Genomic DNA, 26,210 nt, shown 5'->3' on the forward strand with positions numbered 1-26,210 from the left:
TGGGAAAAAGAATTTAGAATTTTAGAATGCCCAATCAAATTGCTGAATAGAGGACTGCCTTGCTCATGGATGGAGTCCAGGGAATAGTGTCTCACAAAAGTATGGACAGAGGCCCATGTCGCTGCTTCACAGATATTACGAATGGGAACACCCCTCTGCAGAGCAGTGGAGGCAGCCACACCCCTAGTAGAATGAGCCTGTAAGCCTACCGAGGGTCCTTACCCGCCAAACGGTAACATTCAGAGATCGTCAAAATGATCCACCTGGACAAGGTCTGCTTGGAAACAGCTTGACCTAAACACCTTCCAGCGTATCCAACAAAGAGCTGATCGTCCACTCTGACCCGGGACATACATGAGATATAGAAACTTAAAGCACTCCTAGGATCCAACCAATGGAGCCTCTCTTCTTCCTTACCCGGATGCGGAGGAGGGTAAAATGCCTGAAGAATTACCTTCTGGCTTAAATGAAATTCCGACACAACTTTCGGAAGAAAAGAAGGACGAACCCTAAGGACAACCCTGTCCTTATGGAACACCGTGAAAGGTGGCTTGCCGTAAAGTGCCTGCAATTCACGCACTCTGCGAGCGGAAGTAACCGCAACTAAAAATACAGTCTTAAAAGACAAAAGTCTCAACAGACAAGTAAGGGCTCAAACGGAACTCGCATTAGGAACTTTAAAACTAAGTTTAAAACCCATCCTGACACCTGGAAAGGTGACGGTGGAAACACATTAGTTCGCCCTTTTAGAAACTGAGAAATCAAAGGAATCTTAAAATAAGAACACTCCTCAGACGAGTGCTTAAATATTGACAGCGCCGCCAGGTAACCCTTAATGGTACCCACTTGCAGGCCCCTGCATCAGTCGCAGAACTTTCTCCAACTGTAACGGTACAGGGACTTTGTTGCGGGCCTTCTGGCCGAAAGCAACACCTCCATCACGTCTTCAGGGGGGTCCCAATCCTTATACTGCAACCTTTCAGATACCAAGCATGAAGGGTGAGAGACTTGACCTCTGGATGGAGAATCCGACCCCCCCTCCGGTGAGAGCAGATCGTCTCAATAGGGAAGACGGAGTGGAGGGCAGATGGACATGTCAAGAAGGTCCTGGTACCACGCTCTCCTGGCCCATGCCGGAGCAATGAGGATCATTCGGGAACTGAACCACCATAACCTCTGCAACACTTGCGGAATGACAGGGACTGGAGGAAACACGCACAGCAGTGGGAGGGACCACTCCACAACGAACACGTCCCCTAAGGCTCCTCTTGGAGGAAATTCCCGCGAGCAGAATATTTCACATTTCCGGTTGACACTGGTGGTGAAGAGAACCACTTGTGGGGTCCCCCAAAGGGCGAAGATCTCCAAAATAACTTCCTGAGCCAGCTCCCACTCGTGAGAGACCGTGCTCTGCCTGCTCAGAGTGTTCATCGCCGCGTTTTCGTCTCCGGCCAGATGAATTGCCGAGAGCGAAATTCCGTGCTGGATGGCCCAGAACAAGAGCTGCATGGCCTCTCTGCACAGTGGGACAGACCCTGCCCCCCCTTTTTGTTGAGGTGGTGCATGGCCACTGTATTGTCTGTCATAAGGAGGACATTCTTCCCCCGCACAGACGGCAGAAAAGCCTTCAGGGCTAGCCTGACGGCCCTCCGCTTTAACAGATTGATGTGGAGTCTGGACTCCAACGGAGACCAACGACTGCTGACTGTCAACTTGTTGGCATGAGCTCCCCATCCCGCGAGGGATGCGTCTGTCATGATCGTCACCTCCGGCCAGGGTAGCCAAAATGGTGCTCCCCTCATCAGATTGCCTTCGACAGCCCACCACAGAAGATCCTGGGCGAACGAGGGCGGCACCTGAACGGGATCCGACATCCTGCCGGAGTACTGTGACCATTGCATCTTGAGAGCCCACTGCAGAGATCTCATCCACAGCCTGGCCTCTGGAACCAGTAGAATGCAGGATGCCATGAGGCCGAGCAACCTCAGGAACTCGAATGCCGGGAGACTCTGGGCATGTTGAAACTTGTCCACCATCTGCAGAATGTGATGAGCCCTCACCTGGAGAGGCAAACACTGCCCCATTGATGTGTCGAGCACTGCTCCGATGTACTGGAGCCGCTGGGTAGGTGTCAAATGAGACTTCTCTACGTTGAGGGAAAAGCCCAGCTTGTGCAGGGAGTGGCAGGTGACAGACAGATGATCCAGGGCTTGCTCAGGAGAGCAAGCCCTGATCAACCAATCGTCCAGGTAGGGGTAGATGTGAATCCCCCCCCTTTCCTAAGATATGCTGCCACCACCACCATCAGCTTGGTGAAGACCCTCGGGCGGAGGTCAATCCGAACGGCAGGAGCCGAAACTGAAAATGCGAGTCGCCAACTGCGAACCTCGGGTACTTCCTGTGCTTGGGATGAATCGGCACATGAAAGTAAGCATCCTTGAGGTCGAGAGACACCAACCAATCCTGAGGTTGAAGGGCCTGGAGGACTTGAGAAAGAGTAACCATCTTGAACTTGTCCTTCCTGAGGAGCTTGTTCAAATCACGCAAGTCCATGATGGGTCTCAATCCCTCGTCTTTTTTCGGGATCAAAAAATATGGGGAATACCATCCCCTGTTCCTCTCCTCTACAGGCACCAGTTCTATGGCACCTTTCTCCAGCAGGGACAGGATTTCCTGCGCAAGAAGCGAATCCGGACTCTTCAAAGAGAGCTTCCCCAGTGGATTGTCGTGAGGCCTCTGCTGGAAAGCAAGACAGTAGCCGTGGGCTATGATCTCCAGAACCCACACATCTGAAGTAATGGCACACCATTCTACAAGATGCTTCGCCAGCCTTCCCCCCAACCCGCGAACCATGGGACATGGCCTCATGACTGAGCGGAAGCTGCTGCGGCAGTGCCTGAGGGTAAGGAGGCAACTGCCCGAGCGGCTTTGGCACCTCGAGTACCTTGCTTTCCACCTCTGGTACTCCTACTTTGGCCCCTTTGACTGGCAGCTCCTCTCGATCTACCAAAGGAAGAGTAGTATCGAAAGGAACCTCCCCTCCATTGCTGTCCCCTAGGATGAAAGGGCAGAGGTTGCCGTACTGCAGCGCTCAACAACTTCGCTGCAGCTTTGGAGGTCTGCCACCTCTCAAGGCTCTCGTCAGCCTTGCTGTCAAAAAGATGGACACCATCAAAGGGCATGTTGAGAAGCCGGGATTGTACATCAGGAGCAAACCACGACTTCCGCAACCACGCAAGCCTGCGCATCACGGTGCTCTCCGCCATGGACCGGCTGACACAGTCTGCCACGTCCAGACCCGATTGAACGGATTCACACATGGCATCCTTGCCATCTTGCACGAGGGCTAGGAAGCCATCCCGTTCCTCCCCTTCGGGAATATGTTCAGCCGCCAAAGATACACAATTCCACAGAGTGTGAGTGAATCTTGCTAAGGCACATACGGAGTTGGCTGCCTTTAAAGCCATACCCCCAGCAGAAAATACTTTCTTCGCCCAACCATCGAAGCACTTGTCGTCCCTATCAGGAGGGATGGTAGGGTACGCCGCCTGCTTCGCTGGGGCCGTAGCCACCTGCACCACCAAACTCTCCGGAGTAGGGTGCAATGACAAGTAGCAGGGGTCACCATTGGCTGGACTGTATTTTTTCGTTAGCGACTTACTCACTGTCGGGAGACTCTCCGGAGCAGTCCAAGCCACCGCCACCCTTCTCTGTAAGGCCATATGAAATGGCAACACCGGGTCAGTAGGCGGACCTTGGTCCAGGATGTCAGTCAGATCATCCTGCAGAAAATCCACAGGTGGAGCAGACCACCCCAAGTACTCAGACACCCTCGACATGAGACGCCTGTACGAGGACTCAGCATGTGTACCAGGCTCAGGCCTGCCAAACTCAACCTCCGGAGAGGTGCCCAGACCACTGGCGTCATGTAAGGACTGATGCAGATCTTCCATCTGGCTGTGACCAGACAACAGGTCATCAGGAACCTCAGTAGGCACCATCTCCTCATCCGACCCTTCTTCCACCTCTGAAATGTAATCCAAAAGGTTGGAACAAATCCACTCTGGATGAGGGAACAGAATAAGGCTCAAAAATAGGCCTCACTGATTTAGACAGAGCCTTCCTCGGAGTTTCGACTGTCCTACGGGGTACCTTCGGCAAAATGTCCTCAAAAGGCGTCGAGGGCGCCGATGGAACAGGCGTCGACCGGGGCGCCGACTACTTCAACAACAGCTTCGAGACGGGAGCCCCGAGAGAGTCCCTCGACGGACATGGCGCTGATGGCGTTGATGCCTTCTTAGAAGGCCTGACAGGCCCCGACGGTCTCAACAGCGTCAAGGACCGGGACCTGGACCTGGCACGGCTATGGTGATCAACCTTGTCCAATCGGGACCTCGACGGCTCCCGATTATTGCGCCGACTGCCCGCACCCAATGGCGTGCGAGCGGTGGCTCTAGCGCATTACTTGCTGGCTTCTCTAGAAGGCACGGACAGACTGGTGCCCTGCGATTCGAAAATTGCCATCATATGCTGCTGGAATGCGTCCCATTCCGCCGGCGATGAATGCTTGGTGGGACAAGCAACCCGCCATCTGGCAGAGTACTCAGACGAGGAAGGGGAAGGCGACTGGTGATGGCGCTTCTGAGAATGCCTAGAAGAGGCAGAGGAATGGCAGGAACCACTCCAGGACCGAGACGCCCTGGACTTACGCCGAATCGTCGATCGAAAGCCACGCAGATTTTGACTTACAGTGTTTGGAAACCCTACCTACAGACAACTTCTTCTTCCACTCCCGCAAGGCCTTCGACATCAAGGACTGGCACTCATCGCAGTCGTCGGTGGCGTGGCTCTCTCCGAGGCACCATAGGCAGACATTGTGTGGGTCCGTAACGACATTTTAGAACCACAGTCCCGACACTTTTTGAAGCCCGACTTTGGGGTAGAAGAAGAGGAAGACATCTTCACAATCGAAGTAACACATTTCACAAACAAAGTAGAAGAACCGAGTGCGCCGAGATTCTGAAGCAAACACGTTTGTGGACAAAACGGAACTGAGGCTACGGGAGCCATGCGTCTATATAATAACATCCGATGACGTCAACCCTCGACAGAGGCTCTCGAGGACAGCGTATCGATGTCATCGACGCAGGACACATACGCCGAAAAAAGTTTGAGGCAGCACAGTTGTGGTCATTAATGTCATAGATGTGGAATACGTCGGAGGACACAATCCCCTCGAAATCTAGAAACTGTGAGGTAGCCAGGACTGTCTTCTTGTTATATTCAAAATGCCAATAAAGTTCAATTCTCCTAAAAAATGTGTCTTTTGGCTTTGTCTTTTTTGGGTACTAGAGAGTATAGAAAATAATTTCCCTTGTTTATCTGGTGTTGCAGTACTTGCCCTATGGCTTCTTTCACTAGTAAGGAGCAAACCTCTGCTTGCAGCAATAAAAGGTGTTATGGTAAATGGACACTGTCAGTGGATGGTTCTGCTATTTTATTTAGAATCTCTACACAAAAACAATGCTCCAGAGTTGACAGCACCCACTTGTCTGAAGTAAACCCTCATGCGTGAGTGTATGATGTGTTCCCAAGCGGAGGACCTTTGTAGCATGAACCAGTTCTGACTGGCATGCGCAGATGCCCCTTGAGGGAATGAGAATTTGGTGCTTTGTATACAATCTCTCCACAAATGCTTGGCGATGCCCGAGTGGGAGGCCACCCATTGGTTGTCCAGTAAATGTTTGAATGTGTGGGTAAAATAAGATCCCTTTCCTACTCACCTATTGCTGCTGGAACACAAACATGCACACCAGCAAGACTTGCGTCTCAAGGAAAGAGACTGCAGATCTGCACCAGCCTCTCAAGCACGCCAAAGAATCAGATGCTTAAACTCTGCCTCTCCAAACACCAAGAAGGTATGGACTGCAGGGATTCTTCCCCTATTTATTTATTTTTTTACACTTATATAGCGCACTGAGCCTGGAGGCATCTGGTGCTTACTTACAGTGGATAAGAGTAACAGTTGTTGCACAGAAAATACAAGATAGAGACAGCAAATAAGATACTTTACAATTGGACAGAGTGACAAAGAAATTTCGATAACGGGGGTGGGGGGGTGCAGGGTGTTTGGTGTACAGCTAGATGAGATGGGTGTCATGGAGTCTTAAACTTTTGTTGAAGAGGTGCGTTTTAAGGTGTTTCCTGAAGATCCAGAAGGAGTCTAGGGCTCCGAGTGGGAGAGGAAGAGAGTTCCATAGTTTGCTGGCAAACGTGGGGAAGCTGCTGCCACCAGCCTTTTGAAACTTGAATCTGGGAGTGGCGAGGCAGGGCTGATAGGTTGCTCAGGTGGGTCTGGAGCGTTGTGTCAGCATGAAGCTGTTGGCCAGGTAGGCGGGTGCCATCTGGTGGAGACATTTGTGTGTGAGGATAAGTGACTTGAAAATGATGCGTTCCTGCACTGATAGCCAGTGTTGCTGGTGTCTAGTGGCTGAGATGTGTGCCGATCCGGTGACGTTAAGCGCGGCCCTAAAGGCATTGTTTTGTAGGACCTGCAACTTCCTGATAGTTTTTTTCGTTGTGCCTGCATACAGCGTTGCAGTAGTCAAGGTGCGTGAGGACTAGTGCTCTAGCCAGAGTGAGGCAGTTGTCAGGAGAGAGGAATTTTCTGCAGCACCTAATGAGTTTGCATGCATATGCCATGGCTGAGATGGGGGCATTTATTTGTTTGTTGAGGTTGAGTGAGGAGTCTAGGTGAAAGCCGAGCGTTTTAACCTCGTTAGAGACTTTGATTGGGTGACCATCTATGATGAATTACTTGAAGAGGTGATAAGTTTGGCGATTTTGATTGGGGGCCGATGATGAGCAGCTCGGTCTTATCAAATACTGTGTTGCGCCATCCAGTCTTGGATGGCTCGGAAGATGGCATTGAGAGTGGCTGTGTCAGTGTCATGGTCTCCTGAGAGGAGTATGAGGACATGAGTGTCATCTGTGTAATTGGTTTAGACACCCAGGTCATCCAGGCAGTCAAAGAGTGGCTTTGTGAAGATATTGTACAATGTGGGGGCCCATACAGGAGCCTTGTGGTACTCCACAAGTAACTGGGGTGGGGGGGTGCATCGGCTTTAGGGGAGAAGACTTTCATAGTTCTGTCGCAGAGGAAAGATTTTATCCAGAGTGCGGCGCTGGTGGGAAAGTTAGCTGCTGATGAAAGGTGAGCACATAGAATATTTTGACCCACCAGATCGAATGGCAGCGGAGAGGTCTAGGAGAAGAAGCACAGCTAGTTTCCCATTGTCTCTCAAATTATACATTTGGATTTTTAAATCCAGTAATGCTGTTTCCGTCCCGGGTCTTGGACGGAAACCAGATTGACATAGCCCTAGGATGTAAGAGAAAGGGTCCCGTTGTTATGTAGCGGTAGTTTGTGGGAGTGTAGGGGTCCAGAGTAGGTTTTTTTAGTAGGGGTAGACTGGGACAGACTGACAGATGATCACCTCATCTTCCCAGAGGCACCATCTCCCTGAAGCTCCTATCTGTGACTTAATCACCTGTCCCAGAAGTGGCAACCCCTCTGCTGCAGATGACCTGGTGGTCCTCCGACTGCTGGACCAGATTTACCTCAACCAGGGACGCCTGGCAAGGGTCCTTGTTACAACTCCTCCATCTCAGAAGGTCCGGGGGATTGTTCTGCCTGTTCCAGACTGCATCTCCGAACCTGCAATTCAAAGATCTCTGTGGTTGCTGGCTCCTTTCCGGTGCGTTCCCAAGCAGAAATCTTTACTAATCCGCCCACCCATCTCCTGATGCCGACCGCATTATTAGATTCCTGCTCCTGTGCCTGTGGACATCATAAGAACAGAGCAGCTTTGCTAAGCACAACCCGAATTCCTGTATTGCTGGCTCGGACCAGTTTCACAGTTGACAGACAACCTTGTATAATGCATCCTTCCAGGGATCTCCCCTCGCATCTGCACTAGTGCACCATTGCTGAAACCTTTTATTTTTTTTAAACCTTATCTTCAGACCACCCTTTGAGCCAGATAACACACATGCAGTGGGACTGGTCTCTGGAATTCAAGTTTCTTTCCTCCGGCACTGACTGCTGCAGTGTTTCTTTATCATGTTTACCCTCATCTGGAGATCCCCTCTTTGGAAGGGCCATCCTCAAATGCGACAACATTCGGACTGCACAGGTTTATACTTTTTGCAAAGGAAAGACCTTTTCAGCAAGTTTACGCCCCATCAAATTTCACAGAACATTTTTTTCTCACCTTCTGAACAAATACAAAAATACTTCCCCTTTTAAAAGTCCTCTACATCCACTGAAAAAGACTGTCTAGAACTACCAACAACTTTTGGAGACTTTAAACTATCAGAGTTACAGAATAGTCTTTCAAAATATTACTTACCTGTAATTGCAGTCATATATCCATTTTGCCTTGGGTATATAAAGTCTTTAAAGATTTAAAAAAAATATACATTGGGGGGATAGAGGGGGTAATCCTGTAGTGTATTTATTTCAAGTATTCAATGTACCTCTTGACCACCTTACTCACCTCCTGGAAATTGGGCATAGGTTACTCTTCCACCCAATCTCTTGGAAAGCAAAGCATACCCAAAAGGAAACCATGTGAACCGATTAAGGTGGCTGTAACCTGAACCTAGAAACCGTGAATTGCGAAAATCATCCCAACAACCACCATCACCTACTTAGCACAAATGACTGTTAATGTGAGATGATTCTGTTCTTTGGAGCAGAGATTAAGCCATTCACTACTGAAGGAATACAGCATTTGCGTTTACTTACCAATCTGTCCAACAAACTCAATTCTAATTCCTTGGTGTTCTAGTCTCTTCCCTGGTTGTTTAAAGACAAGATTCACCTATAAAAATAAAAAACAATTGAGGATGGTTATAAAGAAATGGTTCAGCAAGTTTGCAGGTGCAGTGGATGAGCAAAAATTGATAATGTATTAAGACAGCAGAATAAAGGAACAGTGGCTACTGTTCAAGTTTTCTGCCAAATAAAGGTAGCTATGACCTAGTTTTAAAGTGGGTTTTCAGATGCTACTACGGTGACAAGTACTGGATACAGATCACAATAATTCTATGGGGTACCAATGAAAGAGCAGTTTTGGCTTTACTCAAGGGCGGAGAGACGGCGGATGTTTAAGTACAGTTAGCCCCAATAGATGATCCAAGAATTTACTCTACACAGATATACCAATAAATATATACTTTTACATTAGGTAAACATGTTTAGGACTTCCTGCACAGTAGACTGTGTAGATAAAAACAGTAACAGGCCTTAGGATGGACTCTTACACGTATATACCCAAATCAAGCTTAAAGCTATTAGAACAGACACCGATAAATAAAAACACATACATAAATGATAAAAACACAAACCTAAAACAATACATGAAACAAGAATGTATACAAGTATGTTCCCCTACAATCGACCATGAAAGTTATAGGAGAAGCATAATCCTGCCCTATGTTTGCCTCTTCAGTTGGAAAATTCTGTAGCAGAATAAAAGAATGTAGCTAAACTCGAACCTTCCCTGGGCAATGGAAAATCAGTTCAATATGGATTCAGCAACAAAGGACATTTCAAACTCTGAACAAGGACATTCATTTCACAATGTGTTTTGACAGACCCAAATGACCATGTAGTCTTCATTTCCATAGCTTGATCACTTGCATTTTACATTGTTATCTACCAACTTTCACTGGATCATGCATCAAATTTGTTGTGTGATAGAGCTGCACCTGTACGTGTTCATGCATCGTTTATCATATCTGTACACGATTATTGTGTATATATGTTCTGAATGTATGTACGTATTTGTCTTTGTGGTGTAGCAAAGACTACGTGTTTAAATAATGAAAGGATTATAAGCTTCTTAAGTAGACTTAAAACACACTGGTGTCATTGGTGTGAGGAAATGTGCTTTCGGGTAAATGTGTACTGTACTGTACGGATGTTAAATAAAATTCTGGTTGAAAAAATTAAAATAATGAAAGGATTAAAATGTGTCATTCAACATTTGTGGAACTATTTTTATATACATTATCTTTATGGTGTGCATATACACCAGTCGGGTATTATCAGCAGTCCTTGTTGCGTGGTCCTATGGCTACATGTAAGGACTAGACCTGGTGGCAATCCCTATATATTATAAAGCTTAAGGGATGGGAAGTAAATGGGTTCCTACTGTCAAAGATGGACAAGAATAATTACGAATCTCAGAGGTCGCTCAAGGGTTGCTACTGAAAATGTAGTGGCATTGGTGCCATCCCTCCCTCATCTCCAAGATCCTCCTCCCTAACCTAAACGTCCTTACACCCAGGTTACCATGTAGCGGCTGTTTCTCCCTCACTATGCTAATCACTAAATTAACTCAAATGCCAACCTTAAGGCCTTGTGTTTTCTCTGTCTAAATTCCCTCAGGGACTTCCTAAATTTCCCTAAAGTTAGGAAAGATTTTCTATTTGCTGCTTTCCTCCCATAGACTTCTACAGGACACCTTTTCTTTTGTTTTTTCTTTTTAATCCTGCTCTGACTTTTTGGCGGTAAATAATACTGTATGCTTTACTTCCCTTGCCCGTTTGCTCCTTCTTATGGAGAAACTGATCAGTCCCTAAGACCATCAGTACTGAGAGACTATGGCTATCTATGAAGTTCTTGTATTGTTGCAATTGCTCACATGCTATATTTTGGGACTTTGAACTTCTTCATTTTCAATGTGTTTTACTTTTGTGTTCTTTGGATATGGAGTTTTAAAACAACTCCATAGGCATCATCTTTTTCTTTTTTGTCACACAGCACCTTCAGTGCAGTGGCACAGGGATGTCTTTCAGACTTCCCAAGGTTTAAATACCTTCGCTGGGACTGACTACCGTCTCCCAGAGCATGTAAAGTTAAATTGACTTTACTAGTCTTTTTAAAATATACAGACCCAACACACACTATCTTCCTATAGAGTGCTGGAGGGGTTGCTTAGCATCCCCCAAGTCTAAACACTCATGTAAAAGTCAAATGTTACCCTTTCCCTCTTGAAATGGCTGGTGGCAGTGGTTTAGAACAAACTACCATGATTTTTCCCGACTGCGAACACTGGTAGCTAAAAATCGGGGCAGCCATGTTTTCCAATATGGCGCCCAAGACCTATCTGTAAAAACAGACTCCGGTCAACTTTTGTCGCCGTTTCTTTTAGGAAAGGTCCTTCCTGTGTTTAACTCTGTGCTCCAAACCAGGTTTGGTCCCTTTGTTTGTTGGCCTTTGGCGGGCTTCAGTGCTGAAGCCCTCCTCTGGTGCCTGAGTGTCTGGGGTGGACAGGATGTGAGGGAGGTGCCCGAAACTCCCTGTGCTTACTCTCCTAGGAGACCTGAATGCACTCTGGCATGACTGGCTGGCTGGGAATGGGGGGAAAACTGTTTAAAAGCAGGCCTCTGGGACTTGGAAAGGAGAGTCGACCACTGGAACGAAAGAACCGAAGACGAGCTGAAGGAAGACGACTGCTGCAACTCCTGGTCCACCGGTGAAGCCCTGCTGCAGGACTGAATTTCCTGAAACTCCATCTGGGGCAGCTACGCTGTGAGCGATGAGTCAGGCGAGGTCCCGTAGTGGAGTGAAATGGAGCTGTACGTGGTGTATTATAGAGCGCATGGTCAGTGTGTAGGCGCAGGCGCATGCGCGGCGCGTGGCAGACTAGTGTCTGTGGCTCACGCGCGTGGTATGTGGCACAAGTTCACGGTGTTCGTGAATGACACCGGGCTGTAACTGCTGTCCTGCATGTGGATGCGCAGGCGCAAGGGGCAATGGGTCAGAGATGTGGCAGCGGCGTAGCTGCCCCAGCCCCATTCACATGAAGCTCTATACAGGTGAGCAGACTCCAGCCCCCTTGCTACTCTAACCATGGAAACTACTCGTTTCCCCACTACTGAGCCTTCTTCAGTAGCGCTATCCCCATACAGGGTAGTGCAAATTACTGACACAGCTCCACCTTTCTTTCCTCTTTTATCCCTTTCCACAGGGCCGCTTAATCATAACCGACCCGCAGACTTAGGCAACCACATGGATGTTTGTTGCAGCCTGCTCAGACTGTGACTCCATCGCACAGCCTATGCCTATAAACCCCCACAGATCTCTGGAAGCACAGGAGTTTCCACCCAGCTTCTAGGACAGGTCAGTTACTGGACTATGAGGGCCCACAGCCCTTCACTTATTTTTTGTATCAGCACCAATATGATGCTTTTTATCCTTCCACTTGTATTTTTATTCTTATAGAAACACTTGGTACCTTTTTCTGAGTGGACACTCTTGTCTTTGTTTACCTTTATGGAGACCTGCATATATAAGGCCCCAGAAGAAGATTGTGAATTAGAACAATTGAAACATCAGTGATCCTCGTGGGAAATTGACTAAATACCACATCTAAGGACCACACTGAATTCTCTTCACTGTTTAATAGACGTCGACCAGTCTCTCTTGGTCGGGGATCAGCCACAGCTGACCACTCTCTCTAACCACTTCTTCATAGGCAGATATAATTGCCTCTGTCCACAATAGCCCGGTTAGGGCTAAATATCTATGCCCCACATCAAAAAGGACTTTGTGTTTTCTTAACTCTACTGGTCTGTTTCAATGTATTGGAAAAAAACAGTAATTGAAGACAATACTTCACAGCATTGAAACTAGGAGATTGTGACCTTTATGAAGTAATATTGTGTACACCTCTAGTTCAATTAGAACAATTACAAGGAGTCATTGCATATTGTTTGTACAGACCTGAGAAGAATTGCACCTTTTTGCATTGTTCACCTTTATCTTTGCTCATACACACAGTTGTTGACCTGCTTTTGACCTAGCTATGTCAAGTTAAAATCATGGTGTTTCTCTGTGTTGTCTCGGTTTACCTGAACACTTGATCTCTTTTTAAGAAAAAACTCACAAGGTTAGCCACAAAAATAATAAAGAGGCTACCAGAAAACCTATCATAGTTAATGGTTGTTTCTTCACCTCATGATTAGGATTTATCACTAATGCATGGGGTATTTGGGAAGGTTTAAATCACAAACTGCTTTAAAGTGATTGCAGTACGGAATCAGTGAGGACAGGAGCACCCAATGTACACCTATCCAGAACCAGAGCTGCATCGCCTCTCTGCACAACGGGAGTGACCCCTACCCTCCCACCCCATTTTTTATTGAGGTAATGCATGGCCACTGTGTTGTCCGTCATGATCAGGACACTCTTCCCCTGCACAGATGGCAGAAAAGCCTTCAGGGCCAGCCTGACAGCCCTCACCTCTAACAGGTTAATATGGGGTTTGGACTCCGACGCAGACAAACGACCGATGATGGTCAAATCGTCGGCATGAGCGCCCCATCCTGTGAGGGAAGCGTCCGTCACTACAGTCACCTCTGGCCAAAGGTGCCAAAACGGCTCCCCCTTCATGAGGTTCCCCTCATTGGCCCACCATAGAAGATCCTGTGAGACCGAGACTGGAATCTGAACGGGATCCGACATCTTGCCTGGGAATTGTGACCACTGCATCTTGAGGACCCATTGCGGGGATCTCATCCTCAGCCTGGCCTCTGGCACCAGAAAAATGCAGAATGCCATGAGGCCGAGCAACCTTAAGAATTTGAAAGCCGGGAGACGCGATGCATGTTGAAACTTGTCCACCATCTCCACAATGTGATGGCCCTCACCTTGGGAGGCGAGCACTTCCCCAAGGACGTGTCCAACACAGCCCCGGTGTACTGGGGCTGTTGGGAAGGTGTCAGATGCGACTTCTTGAAATTGAGGGAGAAGCCCAGCTTGTGGAGGGAGCGGCAGGTGAGACCGAGATGATCCGTCGCTTGCTCGGGAGAACGCGCATGGATCAGCCAGTCGTCCAGGTAGGGGGAGACGTGAATCTCCCCTCTCCTGAGATACACTGCCACCACCACCATTAGCTTGGTGAAGACCCTCAAGGCGGAGGTCAATCCGAATGGCAGGACCCGGAGCTGAAAGTGCGAGCTGCCAGCCGCAAGCCTCAGGTACTTTCTGTGCTTTGGATGAATCGGCACATGAAAGTAAGCATCCTCTAGGTCCAGAGACACCAACCAATCTTGAAGACGAAGGGCCTGAAAGAATGACCATCTTGAACTTGTCCTTCCTGAGGAGTTTGTTCAACCAAACCAAGTCCAAGATGGGTCTCAATCCCCAGTCTTTCTTTGGAATCAAAAAATAAAGGGAATACCATCCCTTGTTATTCTCTGCTACAGGCACCAGTTCTATAGCGCCTTTCTCCAGCAGAGTCAAGATTCCCTGCACAAGGAGCGAATCTGGAAGCTTCGAAGAGAGATTCCTGGGTGGATTGTTGTGAGGCCGCTTTAGGAAGGGAAGGGAAGGCAGCAGTCGTGGGCTATTGTATCCAGAACCCACGCATCCGAAGTAATAGCTCGCCATTCTTCGAGATGCTGAGACAGTCTGTCCCCAACCGGCGAACAATGGAACATGGCCTCATGACTGTTTGGAGCGGCTGCAGCAGCGCCTGAAGGCAAAGAGGCTTCTGCCTGAGCGGCTTTGGCACCCCGATTCCCCCGACCACCAAGGGTACTTTTCTTCTGGCCCCTTAGACTGGCGGCTCCCCTTGTCCTACCAAAAGAGGAGTAGTAACGAAAGGAACCTCCCCTCCACTGCTGTCGCCTAGGACGAAAAGGCGGAGGTTGACGCACAGCTGCACTAGAAGATTTAGCCGCAGCTTTTGAGGTCTGCAACCTCTCAAGGCTCTCGTCAGCCTTGCTGCCAAACAAATGCACGCCATCAAAGGGCATGTTCAAAAGACGGGCTTGCACATCCGGAGCAAAACCCGATTGGACCGGCTAACACGGTCGGCCGTGTCCAATCCCGACTGAAGGGGTTCACACATGGCATCCTTGCCATCCTGCACGAGAGCAAGGAACCCATCCCTTTCTTCCCCTCCGGGAATATGCTCAGCCGCTAGAGAAACACAATTCCACAGCGTGTGTGAAAATCTTGCTAAGGAACAAGTGGAGTTGGCTGACTTCAGCGCCATACTCCCCGCAGAAAACACCTCGTGTGCCCAACCATCGAAGCTTTTGTAGTCCCTATCAGGAGGGATGGTAGGGTACGCCGCCTGCCTCGAGGTGGCCATAGCCGCCTGAACCACCAAACTCTCGGGAGTGGGATGAGAGGAAAGGTAGCTGGGGTCGCTACTGGAAGGGTGATATTTTTTAGTCAACGATTTATTAACCGCCGGAAGAGATTCCGGTGTCTGCCAAGCAGCCGCCACCCTTTTCTGCAATGTCAAATGAAAAGGTAACACCTGGTCAGAGGACGGACCTTGATCCAAAATATCAGTTAAGTGATCCTGAACAAAAGCTTCCGGAGGACTAGACCAACCCAGATGAATCCGCATGAGCCCCGGGCTCAGGTCTGCCAAACTCCACCTCAGGAGAAGTGTCCAAGCCACTGACATCATGAAGAGATTTACGTAACTCTTCCAACTGACTGTGCCCGGAAAAGACAGGAGCCACATCAGGTTCAACAGGGTCAAATTCCAAATCTGACCTCTCCTCATCCTCAGATATCATCCAGAGGGAGAAAAAAATTCCTGCCTAGGGACAGAAAAGGTTCTGGAATCCTTAACAGGCCCCACAGACTTGGAAGTAGCCTTCCTTGGAGGATCCACAGCACCAGGGACCTCCATTGGCAAATTCCTGCCAAAAAGCCCCAAACAAAGGCGTTGGGGGCTGCTGTAAAGGCAAAGTTTCGACATCCGTATCCGATGGACACGGCAACGACAGTCGACGCCGACATCAAGCCCTTACCAGATTTCAGCGGCCTCACCGGGAACGAAGACCGAGATCTGGAAGCACGTCTCTGGCGATCCACCTGAACCTTGTCAGATCGGGACATCGAAGGTTCCCGATGAGAATCGCGCCGAGGATCCGGGCCCGAAGGCGCGCGAGCTTTGGACCGAGATTGTTTCCTGCCGGCTTCTTCCGAAGGAACGGACAGAACTGTGCCTTGTGGCAGGACAAGCCACTTTCCTTGCTGCGCCATCCTCCAAGGAGGACGGGGAAGGCGACCGGTGACGGTGCTTCCGGGAATGCCGAGACGAGGCGGACGAAAGGTAGGAACCACTCCGGGACAGAGATCCCCGGGACTCCTTCCGACGAGGAGAGTCGCCCCTCGAATTGTCAGTGGACATCCCCTTAGCAGCTTTACGGGACTTACTGGGTTTGGAACCACTACCTACCTGCAACTTCCCCTCACGCTCCTGCAACGCCTTAACAGTCAGCGACTGGCATTGGGAACAGTCGTCAGTGTCATGACTCTCTCTCAGACATCACAAGCAAATGCGATGCAGGTCGGTAACCAACATCTTAGACTTGCAGTCCAGGCAAGTCTTAAAGACAGACCACAGAGTTGGAGGGGTCAAAGAAGAAGACCTTTTCACAAGGAATAGAGAAGGCGCGCAGAGTCTCTGAAGCAAACACGATGATAGAAAAAACAGAACTGAGGCTGCAGGCGCCGTGCGTCCTATTTATAACATCCGGTGATGTTGCAGGACGCCCTCTTCTGAAAAATGTCCCAAGTACACAGTTGTGGACATAACATGTCAAAGATGTAGAATACGTTGAAGGACACAATCCATTCGAAAGGGGATCGACCCGGGTGAGTCCACCACCACAGCCACCGGCAGTACCATGGAGCATCAAGTACACTGTATAGGCACAAGAAGGTGAGGCAGGCTTGGAGCAGCCTATAGGGCAATAGGCCCATGGACGAACTAAAAATGCAAAATGCTGGTGTGGGCCAGTTTTTTTGGTCCAAGTGGGCCAGTTTGATGAATTACTTCACTATGCGGCGTAGAGTTTGGACCACTATTGCTGAATAAATATTCTTTAAAATGCACAATTTGCATCACATTTTTACGAAAAAATCCCCTTTCGGTACTATACAAACAGTGTCACAAAAGGAATGAATAGCCATTTTCAACTGTAAGCCACTTTTTCATTTGTGCCTGAGACTTTTATGGCCCAGTCTGACCCCGACATGAGATGGGCATCGGAAGCTCCTCAAAGAACACAGGGAAGTACAAACAAGAACCGGTGAAATACAATGGAGACAAAGTTTTTGAGAATGCTAGTTGCCAAAGCCATTAAAACCCAAGACAGACAAATAGATGAGATGGAGAGTAAACATGAGGCAATACCCGAGCAGGGTGTAAGTCAAGAGGCTAGTGGGCCTAGTGAAGGACTAAAGCGATCAAGCCAAGATAGGGATAACAAGGTGGGCCAGGAGGTCCATAAGAGACTAACTAAAACACAGAGGCTGATAACAAACCTGAGAGGAGTTGTAGTAGCCCTGAAAAAGGGGCTGTCAAAATATATCCCGGAGGCCACGAGGGGGGGCGCAGGCAACAAGGCTGCCTAGACGTGGAGCTCTGTCCCCTGCCCTGGAGACATGCAGCGTTTCGGTAGAGTTGCAGCGCTCAGGGCCCTGGGAAGGAAGACACCTGAGCGTCTGATGCAGTGTAGCAGAGACAGTGCCACGATATCCCGCTAACGGGAGAGTTGTTTTTATCCCGCAGGAGAAGCCGAACTGCAAGCGATGTCAAACGCTTGGCAGAAAGAGGAGTGCCGGCGGTCGCGAGTTGCGGCAACTGCAGCGGCCCAACACCGGGCGGCAGGGGGAGAGCCCCCCCCAGTTGACATAGTGGCTCACTGATAAGGAAGAAGCGCTGGCGGCACGAGCGGACCCGCCAGCACAGTGCCTGGCGGCCTGGGCTCCTTTTCTGGGCCATGCTGACAAGAGCCAGCAGGGCTAGTGTGGTGCTGGCCAGAACCCGCCTGAGGTGACTCCACAGGGAGCGGGAGCAGCGGCAGAGTACAGGAAGTGATGTCTGCGCAGAGGACCCCGCAGGAGGTCATGACGGCAGCACCCAAGGTGGGTGAACTGTAAGGGAGCCACTGGCCTCGAGAGAATGCTGGAGGAGGCAGGAAGAGTGGTAGTGCTGAAGGTGAAGCAAGTGGGATAGACCAGAGCGAGAAGCTGCATGTGAGGCTGCCGTGGGAATAACAGTAGGGAAGGCAGTCCTCAGCAGCTGATAGGCACGCAGGCGAAAGGGCCCAACTACTAATGACCAAGCAGTGGTGCACCCCTCGAGCCGGCTGAGAAGGTGTGAGAGCTGGTTCCCAAGTTAAAGGGAGCTTAACACAGCCAGTGGAGCACCGGTACCCTGGTATTGACTGGCCCCATACAACAGTCTACCTCCCTTAGACCGTCAGACACCGCTGAAAGCGCTAGCGGACCCCATAGGCGTGCACCCGGTACCGGGGAGAACTTTTTGAGGCCTGCTGGGATGATGGCTATGGGCGCTGGCAGGTGGGCTGAGGTGGCAGATGAAAGCCCACCCTCCAGAGATCCATTAGGAGCGATCCAGAGGTGTAAGTTGAGGGTGGACTGAAGAGGAGGTACTGTGGCAGTTAATAGTTATGGAGTCCTGGCGGCGTGGAGAGCGCAGTGAGGCCCCTCAGCCAGTGCGGAAGCCGAATCCCCCTGTGAGGCAGGGGCAGTGTGGAGTGGATCTGACTGTTGAGGGAGCCCAGGGAGAAGGACAGGCTTCGGGAGTCCCTTTGACGGGGATCCCCAGCAAAGGAAGGCCGGGGTTAAAGATCTTTTTGGGCTGGTGTTCCCTCCTGGGTACGCAGGGACACAGAGCTCGAGAGAAGACAGAAGGAGAAGCTAATTGGTCTTAGTGGGCCCAAACACCTAGCGTGGATAAGGGAGGACACAGTTGAATGAGCTGGAGAGGCGCACTTACGCAGTATCGCTATCAGGACGGTGAGGAGAGGGGCAAGGTAGAAGGGGGACCCACCATAGCTCATCGTAAATCGGTACATTTAAAATCAATATCCAGACCATCCTGGAGGAGATCAGAGGAGTGCAGAAGGACATAGGGGCAAAGGTGGCGGGTCTCTCAGAAAGACATGCATTACTTACAGTAATAGCATTTCTGATGATTGTATCTACTTAGATTCACATGCTTTGCATATGGTCCGATATCCAGTGGTAACCGCAGAGTATTGCATCTTGTCATTCGGGGACTGAAAGGGGACGTCGGCATAGGCGTGTGTGTAACACTATCTCTATCGTGACGTGTGGTGTACCCAAAATCCCTCATGCGCCGAGGTCCCTCCGATTGTATTTCTTCTGCCACGAGGGAGCCCAAGGCTATAGTGGGTGAGTACATAAAGAGAGAAAGTAGTAAGACATCTATGTTACTTCCACCCCGAGCGGGGAGGTAGGGAGGGCGCATGTGAATCTAAGCAGATACAATCATCAGAAATACTATTACGGTAAGTAATGCATGTCTTCTGATGCGTGTTAATCTGCTTAGAATCACATGCTGTGCATAGACTAGCGAGCAGTACCTGGAGTTGGTGGTGGGTTGTGAGAAGGAACAGTAGAGAAAATATGTCTTAGTACTGCTTGTGCCACCTGAGAATCAGACCTAGAATGAGTGTCTAGGCAATAGTGTTTTGTAAAGGTGTGTACAGAACTCCAGGTTGCCGCTTTGCAAATGGACTCCAGAGGAACATTTGCAATGAATGCTATGGTTGCCCCAGTGCCTCGAGTAGAGTGCACTCTATGCTTGAAGGGCAGTTCTCTCTTAGCAAGAGTGTAACATAGTGTGATGCATTTGACAATCCACCCTGAGATAGCTGATTTAGAGACAGGATCCCCTTCTCTACCAGCTTCCACTGAAACGAAGAATTGCTTAGTCTTCCTTAGTGGTTTAGTTCTTTCCAGGTAAAACATGACTGCCATGAGCACATCTAGTGTGTGAAGGCTTCTTTAGGCCATGTTAGTAGGGTTCTGGAAGAAAGTGGGTAGTTCGATTGATTGGTTTAGTTTAGTTTATTATATATATAGCGCCGCCTGGCCCTGGGGCATCCAGGCGCTTGACAAGGTTACATGGTTAAAAGTTACAAGTAGTGAAAGTGTTACATGCATGGTGAGAGTAGGTAAGCATTACATAGAGTAAAGACATTATAATACAGTTGCTCGTAATGTACACATATTAACACAGTTTTGGATAATATACAGGTTATGACGTATTTACAAGGTTTGGGGGTGTGCAGCTTTACAATATATGCAATTGAGTTGTAATAGGTTGGTGTTTCAAGCTTCTTTGGCCAAAAGCCAAGTTTTGGCGCTGTGTCTGAAGCAGTGAAAGGATGGTTCTGATCTCAGGTCGGTGGGTAGAGAGTTCCACAATTTAGCGGCAAGCACTGTGAAGCTTGTGCCACCTGCTTTTTGGAGCTTAAATTTGGGGATGTTTAAGCAGTGAGTTTGGGCTGATCTGGTTGGGTGAGATGGTGTATGTTGCGTGAAGTTTTCCCAGAGGTATCTGGGTGCTTGGTTGGATAAGCATTTGTGTGTGAGGGAGAGTGTTTTATATCCGATTCTCTGGGCTATAGATAACCAATGACAGGCACGTCTGGTATCAGAGATGTGCTCGTGTTTGGGTATGTTCATGGCTGCTCTTAGTGCGTTATTTTGGATAACTTGAAGCTGGTCAATGTTCTTTTGGCTGGTGCCCAGGTAGAGAGCATTACAATAGTCGACTTTGGATAGTACTACTGCTCTGGCTAGGGTGGTGCAGTTGGAGGTAGAGAGGTAAGGTCTACTGGCATTGATGAGCTTACATGTGTAAGCAGTGGTGGATAATATAGCGTGGATTTGTCTCGTCAGTGTGAGGGAGGAGTCAACGTAAATACCAAGAGTTTTGACACTGTTAGAGACAGCAATGTTATTGCCTGTTAATGGGAAGAGTATTTGGGTGTCATCGGCGTAATTTGTGTAGATGACACCCAAGTGGTCTAGTTTTGTCGAAGAGGGGTTTTGTAAACACATTGTATAGTGTAGGGGAAACACAAGAGCCCTGGGGGACGCCCTAGGTAACGGGGGCTGGTTCCGCGGGGGCTGGTTCCGCAGAGGCTGTGGGAGCAAAGACCCTCATAGATCTGTTATTCAAGAAGGACTGAATCCAGGCATTGGCCTTGTCAGAGAATTTGGCTGCTGAGGCTAGGTGTTTGCAGAGAATGTCGTGATTTACGAGGTCAAAAGAGGCCGACAAGTCGAGGAGGAGAAGTGATAGTTTGCAGTTGTCTTTGAGGTTGTCCATTTGTGTCTTGAGGTTGATCAAGGCTGTCTCAGTTCCGTGTTTGGGATGGAAGCCTGATTGTCTTAACCCTAGCAGCTTGTTTTTCTCTAGGTAGTTCTGGATCTGCAGGTAGGCAGCTCTGTCGAGGATTTTTAGGAGGAAGGGTAGAGGGTACAGTGGTAATGGGTCTGAAGTTCGTGGGGACACTGAGGTCTAAAGTGGGTTTCTTGAGTAGCGGCAAAACCCAGGAATCCTTTAGATTGTTAGGTACTATGCTAGATGTGAAGGATGAATTTATTAGAGATGTGATGAAGGGGGCAAGATGTTTGGCCGCGTCTTTGATAACTGGAGCAGGGCAAATGTCTGCTTCGCATTTAGAGGGTTTTAGAGAATTGATTATGTCTTCAACCTCTTTGGTAGTGATGGTGGAGAATTCAAATAGGTTATCATTCAATCGTGAGGTGTGGGTGGGAGAGATGGGATTGTCTGTGAGGTTAAGACTCTCTTTCTTTGACTCGATTTTGGCTTGTAGCATAGCAATTTTGCCAAGGAGTGGTTCTTGTATGTTGGTACACCAAGAGATGTTTTTAATACATGTGTCTGGGATGGGGGATGGAGATACAAGTTCTCTCAGGATGTTAAAGAGCTCTTTGGTATTGGATTTGGCATTGCAGATTCTCTCATTGTACATGTTTTTTTTTGTTTGAATGATTGCTAATTTATAGGTATTGGAGGCTAGTGCATAGGCTGATTTGTTGTTGTCAGAGGGGGACTGTTTCCCTGCTGATGGAACTTGGAACTTTGAGATGAATTTAGGCGCAAACCTGGCATGTGTGCGCAGAACTACCTTAGCTTTGTGGACTGTAACAAAGGGGTCTAGAACAGAAAGAGCCTGTAGTTCGCTAACCCTTCTGATAGAAGTGATAGCCACTAGGAAGGCTGTTTTATAAGTCAGGTCCTTCAGGCTTGCTTTATGCATAGGCTCAAAGGGAGCTCCCATGAGCCTGGTCAAAACCACATTCAGATACCACCCAGGGGCTGGGTGAGAGATGGGAGGAAAAATCCTCTTAACCCCTTCCATAAAGGTTTTGATCACCGGGATTTTCCACCACAATACCTTTTGTTGTGATGTGTTGTAGGCTGACAGAGCAGCCAGATGAACCTTTAGGGAGTTGAAGACTAACCCAGTGTCCAACAGGTGGGTTAGATACAGCACAATGTGTGAGGGTGAGCAATCGATGGGATTGTTGCCCTTGGAATTGCACCAGATGACAAAAAGTTTCCATTTGCTGGCATAGCAATAACGTGTATTAGGTTTCCTCGCTTCCCTGAGTATGTCCATGCACCTCTGAGGGGGTTGAAGGTGTCCAAACTCTATGATCTCAGGAGCCAGGCTGCTAAGTTCAGAGTTTGTGGGCATGGGTGTATGGTCTCCCCCCCCTGTCCTGAGACAACATGTTATACGGGCAGGGTAGCTTGACTAGTGAGGAGAGGGACATTTCCATCAGGCGAGCGAACCAGGGTTGGCAGGCCCACATGGGGGCCACCAGTATCATGGTAACTGGTTCCTGGTGCATCTTGTGCACTATCTTGTTGAGAAGGGGAGTCGGAGGGGGAGGGCTTTGGGGGGGGGAGCATAGACAAATTTCCCTGACCATGTTATCCAGAGACCGTTCCCCTTGGATCGGTTCTGGGGGTACCTGGAGGCACAGTCTTGGCATTGGGCGTTCTCCTGAGTAGCCAACAGGTCGATCTCTGGGAAACCCCATTCTGCGAAGATGTTGGACACAATGTCTTCGTGCAGTCGCCATTCGTATTCTTGGGGCAGAGGGAAATCTCTGCTGAGTACGTCTGCTAGAAGATCGAGTTCCCCTGGAGCATGTTGGGATAACAGAAACATCTTGTGTTTGAGAGCCCATATCCAAATGTTCTGGGACAGTTTGGATATCCCTGGAGAGTGAGTGCCACCCTGTTTGTTCAGGTAATACATAGCTGTAGTGCTGTCCGTTAGAATCAGCACTGTCTTCCACTGCAGTTGCACCTGGAAGGCTTTCAAAGCTTTGAGCACCGCTAAAAGCTCCATTAACTTTATATGGTTGGATGCTACTTGAGGGGACCACACTCCATGTGCTGTCTGCTGAAGCAGGTGAGCCCCCACCCCGTGAGAGATGCGTCTGTTGTGAGAGTGGCTTCCACTGCAGGGGTGGTGAAGGTCTTCCCCTTCAAGAGGTTTTCTCTTCACCACCACTGCAGAGAGAGAACGAGGGCTGGCGAGACAGCTACCAGATCTTCCCATTGTCCGCTGGCCTGACACCACTGGCTGTTGAGCCACTCTTGCAAAGGACGCATGCGCAGCCGCGCATGGAGAACCAAGTATATGCATGACGCCATCATCTCTAGCAAACGCATGGCTTTGCATACCGTCACCTCCCGACTGGCTACATATTGAGTGATCTGAGAAAGCATGTTCTGAACCCTCTCGTTGGAGGGGAAGATGAAGCCGTCTTCCGTCAGAATTAGAGCTCCCAGAAATTGTTTCACTTGGCTGGGGACTAAACTGGATTGCTTTTCGTTGATTGAGAAACCCAGGCTGAAGAGGAGATCTACTGTTTTTTGGGTGTTCGAAAAACAAGCGTCGAACAAGTCCCCCGTGATGAGCCAGTCGTCGAGGTAAGGGTAGACTGGGACTGATAGTCTGCGCAGTTGTGCTGCTCCCAATGCCAGGACTTTGGTAAACATTCTTGGCGCTGAGGGAGTACCTTGAATTGGTAATGTCTGTCCTGGATCATGAACCTTCGATATTTCCTGTGTGCTGGCAACCTTAAAATATGAAAGGATGCATCTTTCATGTCCAATGTTGCCATGAAGGCCCCTTGTTTCAGCAATGGGATCACCTCCTGCAGTGTTACCATGCGAAACTTCTTGGGTTTTATAAACTGGTTTGCTGGGCGCAGGTCTAGAACAGGGTGCATGGCGAGATCCTTTTTGGGTACAAGGAAGTACACTCAATAAATACCCTTGTTTACCTGAAGAATAGGGACGGCTTCTATGGCGTCCTTTCCCAGCAGTGCTTCCACCTCTTGGATCAGGATTTCCAGATGGTCCGGTGAAAGGCGCCGTGAGCGCGGCGGTCTGAACTGTGGAGGTCGGGCGAATTCTACGCAGTAACCGTGGGCGACTGTCTTTAAGACCCACTGGTCGGAAGTTACCCCCTCCCATGCCTTGAGGAAAGATGTTAATCGCCCCCTGACCGGGGTGACATGGGAGGGGATCTGGACTTGGTGGTCATTTCTGACCAGAGGCTGTGGCTCCTCTGGGATTGGGGCCTCTGCCTCTACCCTTGCCCCGTTTCTGACCCCTTGAGGAGTAGTAAGTGGGGCTTCCAGATGTTTGATTTGTGTTGAAATTACTTGTGCCATAGTTGTTTTGACCAGCACGGGCTTGCCCTCGAAAGGACCGCCGAGAGATAATACCCCTCTGGGAGGAGGGTTTCTGTGTAATTTGATTCAGAGACCTTATATAGTCTCATGCTCCTTCTTGGCTATTTCCAAAGCCTCGTCCACTGCTTTCCCGAAGAGGTTAGTCTCCTCAATGGGTTTATTAATGAGGGAGGCCTGAGTCTCAGGTCTAAATCCTGATGTACGCAGCCAAGCGTGTCTTTTCAGTAGGGTCCCTTGTGCAAGAGACCTGCCTGCAGTTTCCGCAGTGTCCAAGGTGTTCTTCACCACATTCTGGTTAACTAGTCTTCCCTCTGTTACAATGGAGAGAAGCTTTGACTTGGCGGGTTCGGGAACCTCTTGGAGGCCTTCCTGGAGCAAACTCCATTGGGCATCAGCATAGCTTGCTAATAGAGTAGTATTATTAGCAACCCGTATAGTGTATGCGGCTGCTGACGTGACACGTTTGCCCAGGGCATACAGCCGCTTAGATTCCTTGTCCGGTGGGGATTCTCCCGTGGCAAGGGGTATCCAGGCCCTCTTTCGAGTGGTAGTCGCTACCAGTGAATCTGGCATGGCGTGCCCTTTGATGTATAGAGGGTCGGAAGGGGAAGGGCAAAATAATTTTTCGACTCTCAGGTTCACTGCCCGTGTTTGAGCAGGTGACACCAATGATGGAGCTACCCTTCTCTTAACAGAGTTACGGAGGGGGATGATTGACTCGCCAGAGGTTTTTCCTTAATGATATTCTCCACGAAATTCTGCTCAGGTACCGCCTCTTGAGTGGCAATTTTAAAGTACTCAGCTGCTTTCTTCAACATGGAGTTGAATGCCATTTGGTCATCTACAGGAGAGGCCTGGCGAGCCGGGGTCGACGGAGGAGAGTCTAGGCATAAAACATCAGAGTCCTGATCTTGCTGTGTCCATGGGTCCTGACCTTCCTGCTGGGTTTCCTCCCAGTTGTCCCTAGGGTTTCCTCCCAGTTGTCCCTAGTATCCTGTTGGTCCTCCTCATAGTTCTGCAGAAAAGAAGCTTCTTCTTCATTATAGATGTCTCTATATGTGTCCATCTGGACCACGTCTTCCTGTTGGAAACGCGAGACTGATCTTCCTGAATTTGAAGGTTAGGGTCTACCCGAGCCCTTTTCGGGGGAGGATATTCAGAAGAACTGATAATCTGCTCCAGCCGATCCATACACCCTTCAAATTTTTCTGTAGTCCATTTAGAGGACCCAAACGGGCCTGCGGGAGGAGAAACGATGTTCTCTGCCCTGCGCCGTCGAAAGGAGTCTCTCAAGGTGGCAGAAAGAGACTCTCGACTATCCTCATAAGCGTCATCAGAATAGGGAACCCAATCCGTCGAAATATTTTCTGCAGCTTGTCCCATAATCTTAGGTGGAACCGGGGTAAGGCCCACCGTCGCCGTAATTCTTCCGATACTGCTTTCGATAGTCGCTGAATCGTCGTGAGGCAATGGCTCTGATGATTTATCGGCAGGTGTAATACCTTCCGCAGTGCTAGAGGGCCTAGCGGTTGGTTTTCCGGGTAGAGGCCTAGCCGTAGTTTTCGGGCCTACC

At 49.2% G+C, this 26,210-nt stretch overlaps 1 protein-coding gene across 2 annotated transcripts in view; it reads right to left on the reverse strand.

Annotated features, from left to right (window-relative positions):
• The window catches only part of VPS26A (VPS26 retromer complex component A), a 1,053,575-nt gene that overhangs the window by 826,166 nt on the left and 201,199 nt on the right, over positions 1-26,210 (reverse strand). For both annotated transcript variants that reach the window (XM_069610610.1, XM_069610609.1), the window contains exon 3: positions 8,810-8,885. In XM_069610610.1, coding sequence (XP_069466711.1) covers positions 8,810-8,885 — 76 coding nt within the window. The remainder of the gene's footprint in view (positions 1-8,809; positions 8,886-26,210) is intronic.

Source organism: Ambystoma mexicanum, chromosome 8, assembly GCF_040938575.1.
Source record: "Ambystoma mexicanum isolate Mex_15411 chromosome 8, UKY_AmexF1_1, whole genome shotgun sequence".
Taxonomy (NCBI): Eukaryota; Metazoa; Chordata; class Amphibia; order Caudata; family Ambystomatidae; genus Ambystoma; species Ambystoma mexicanum.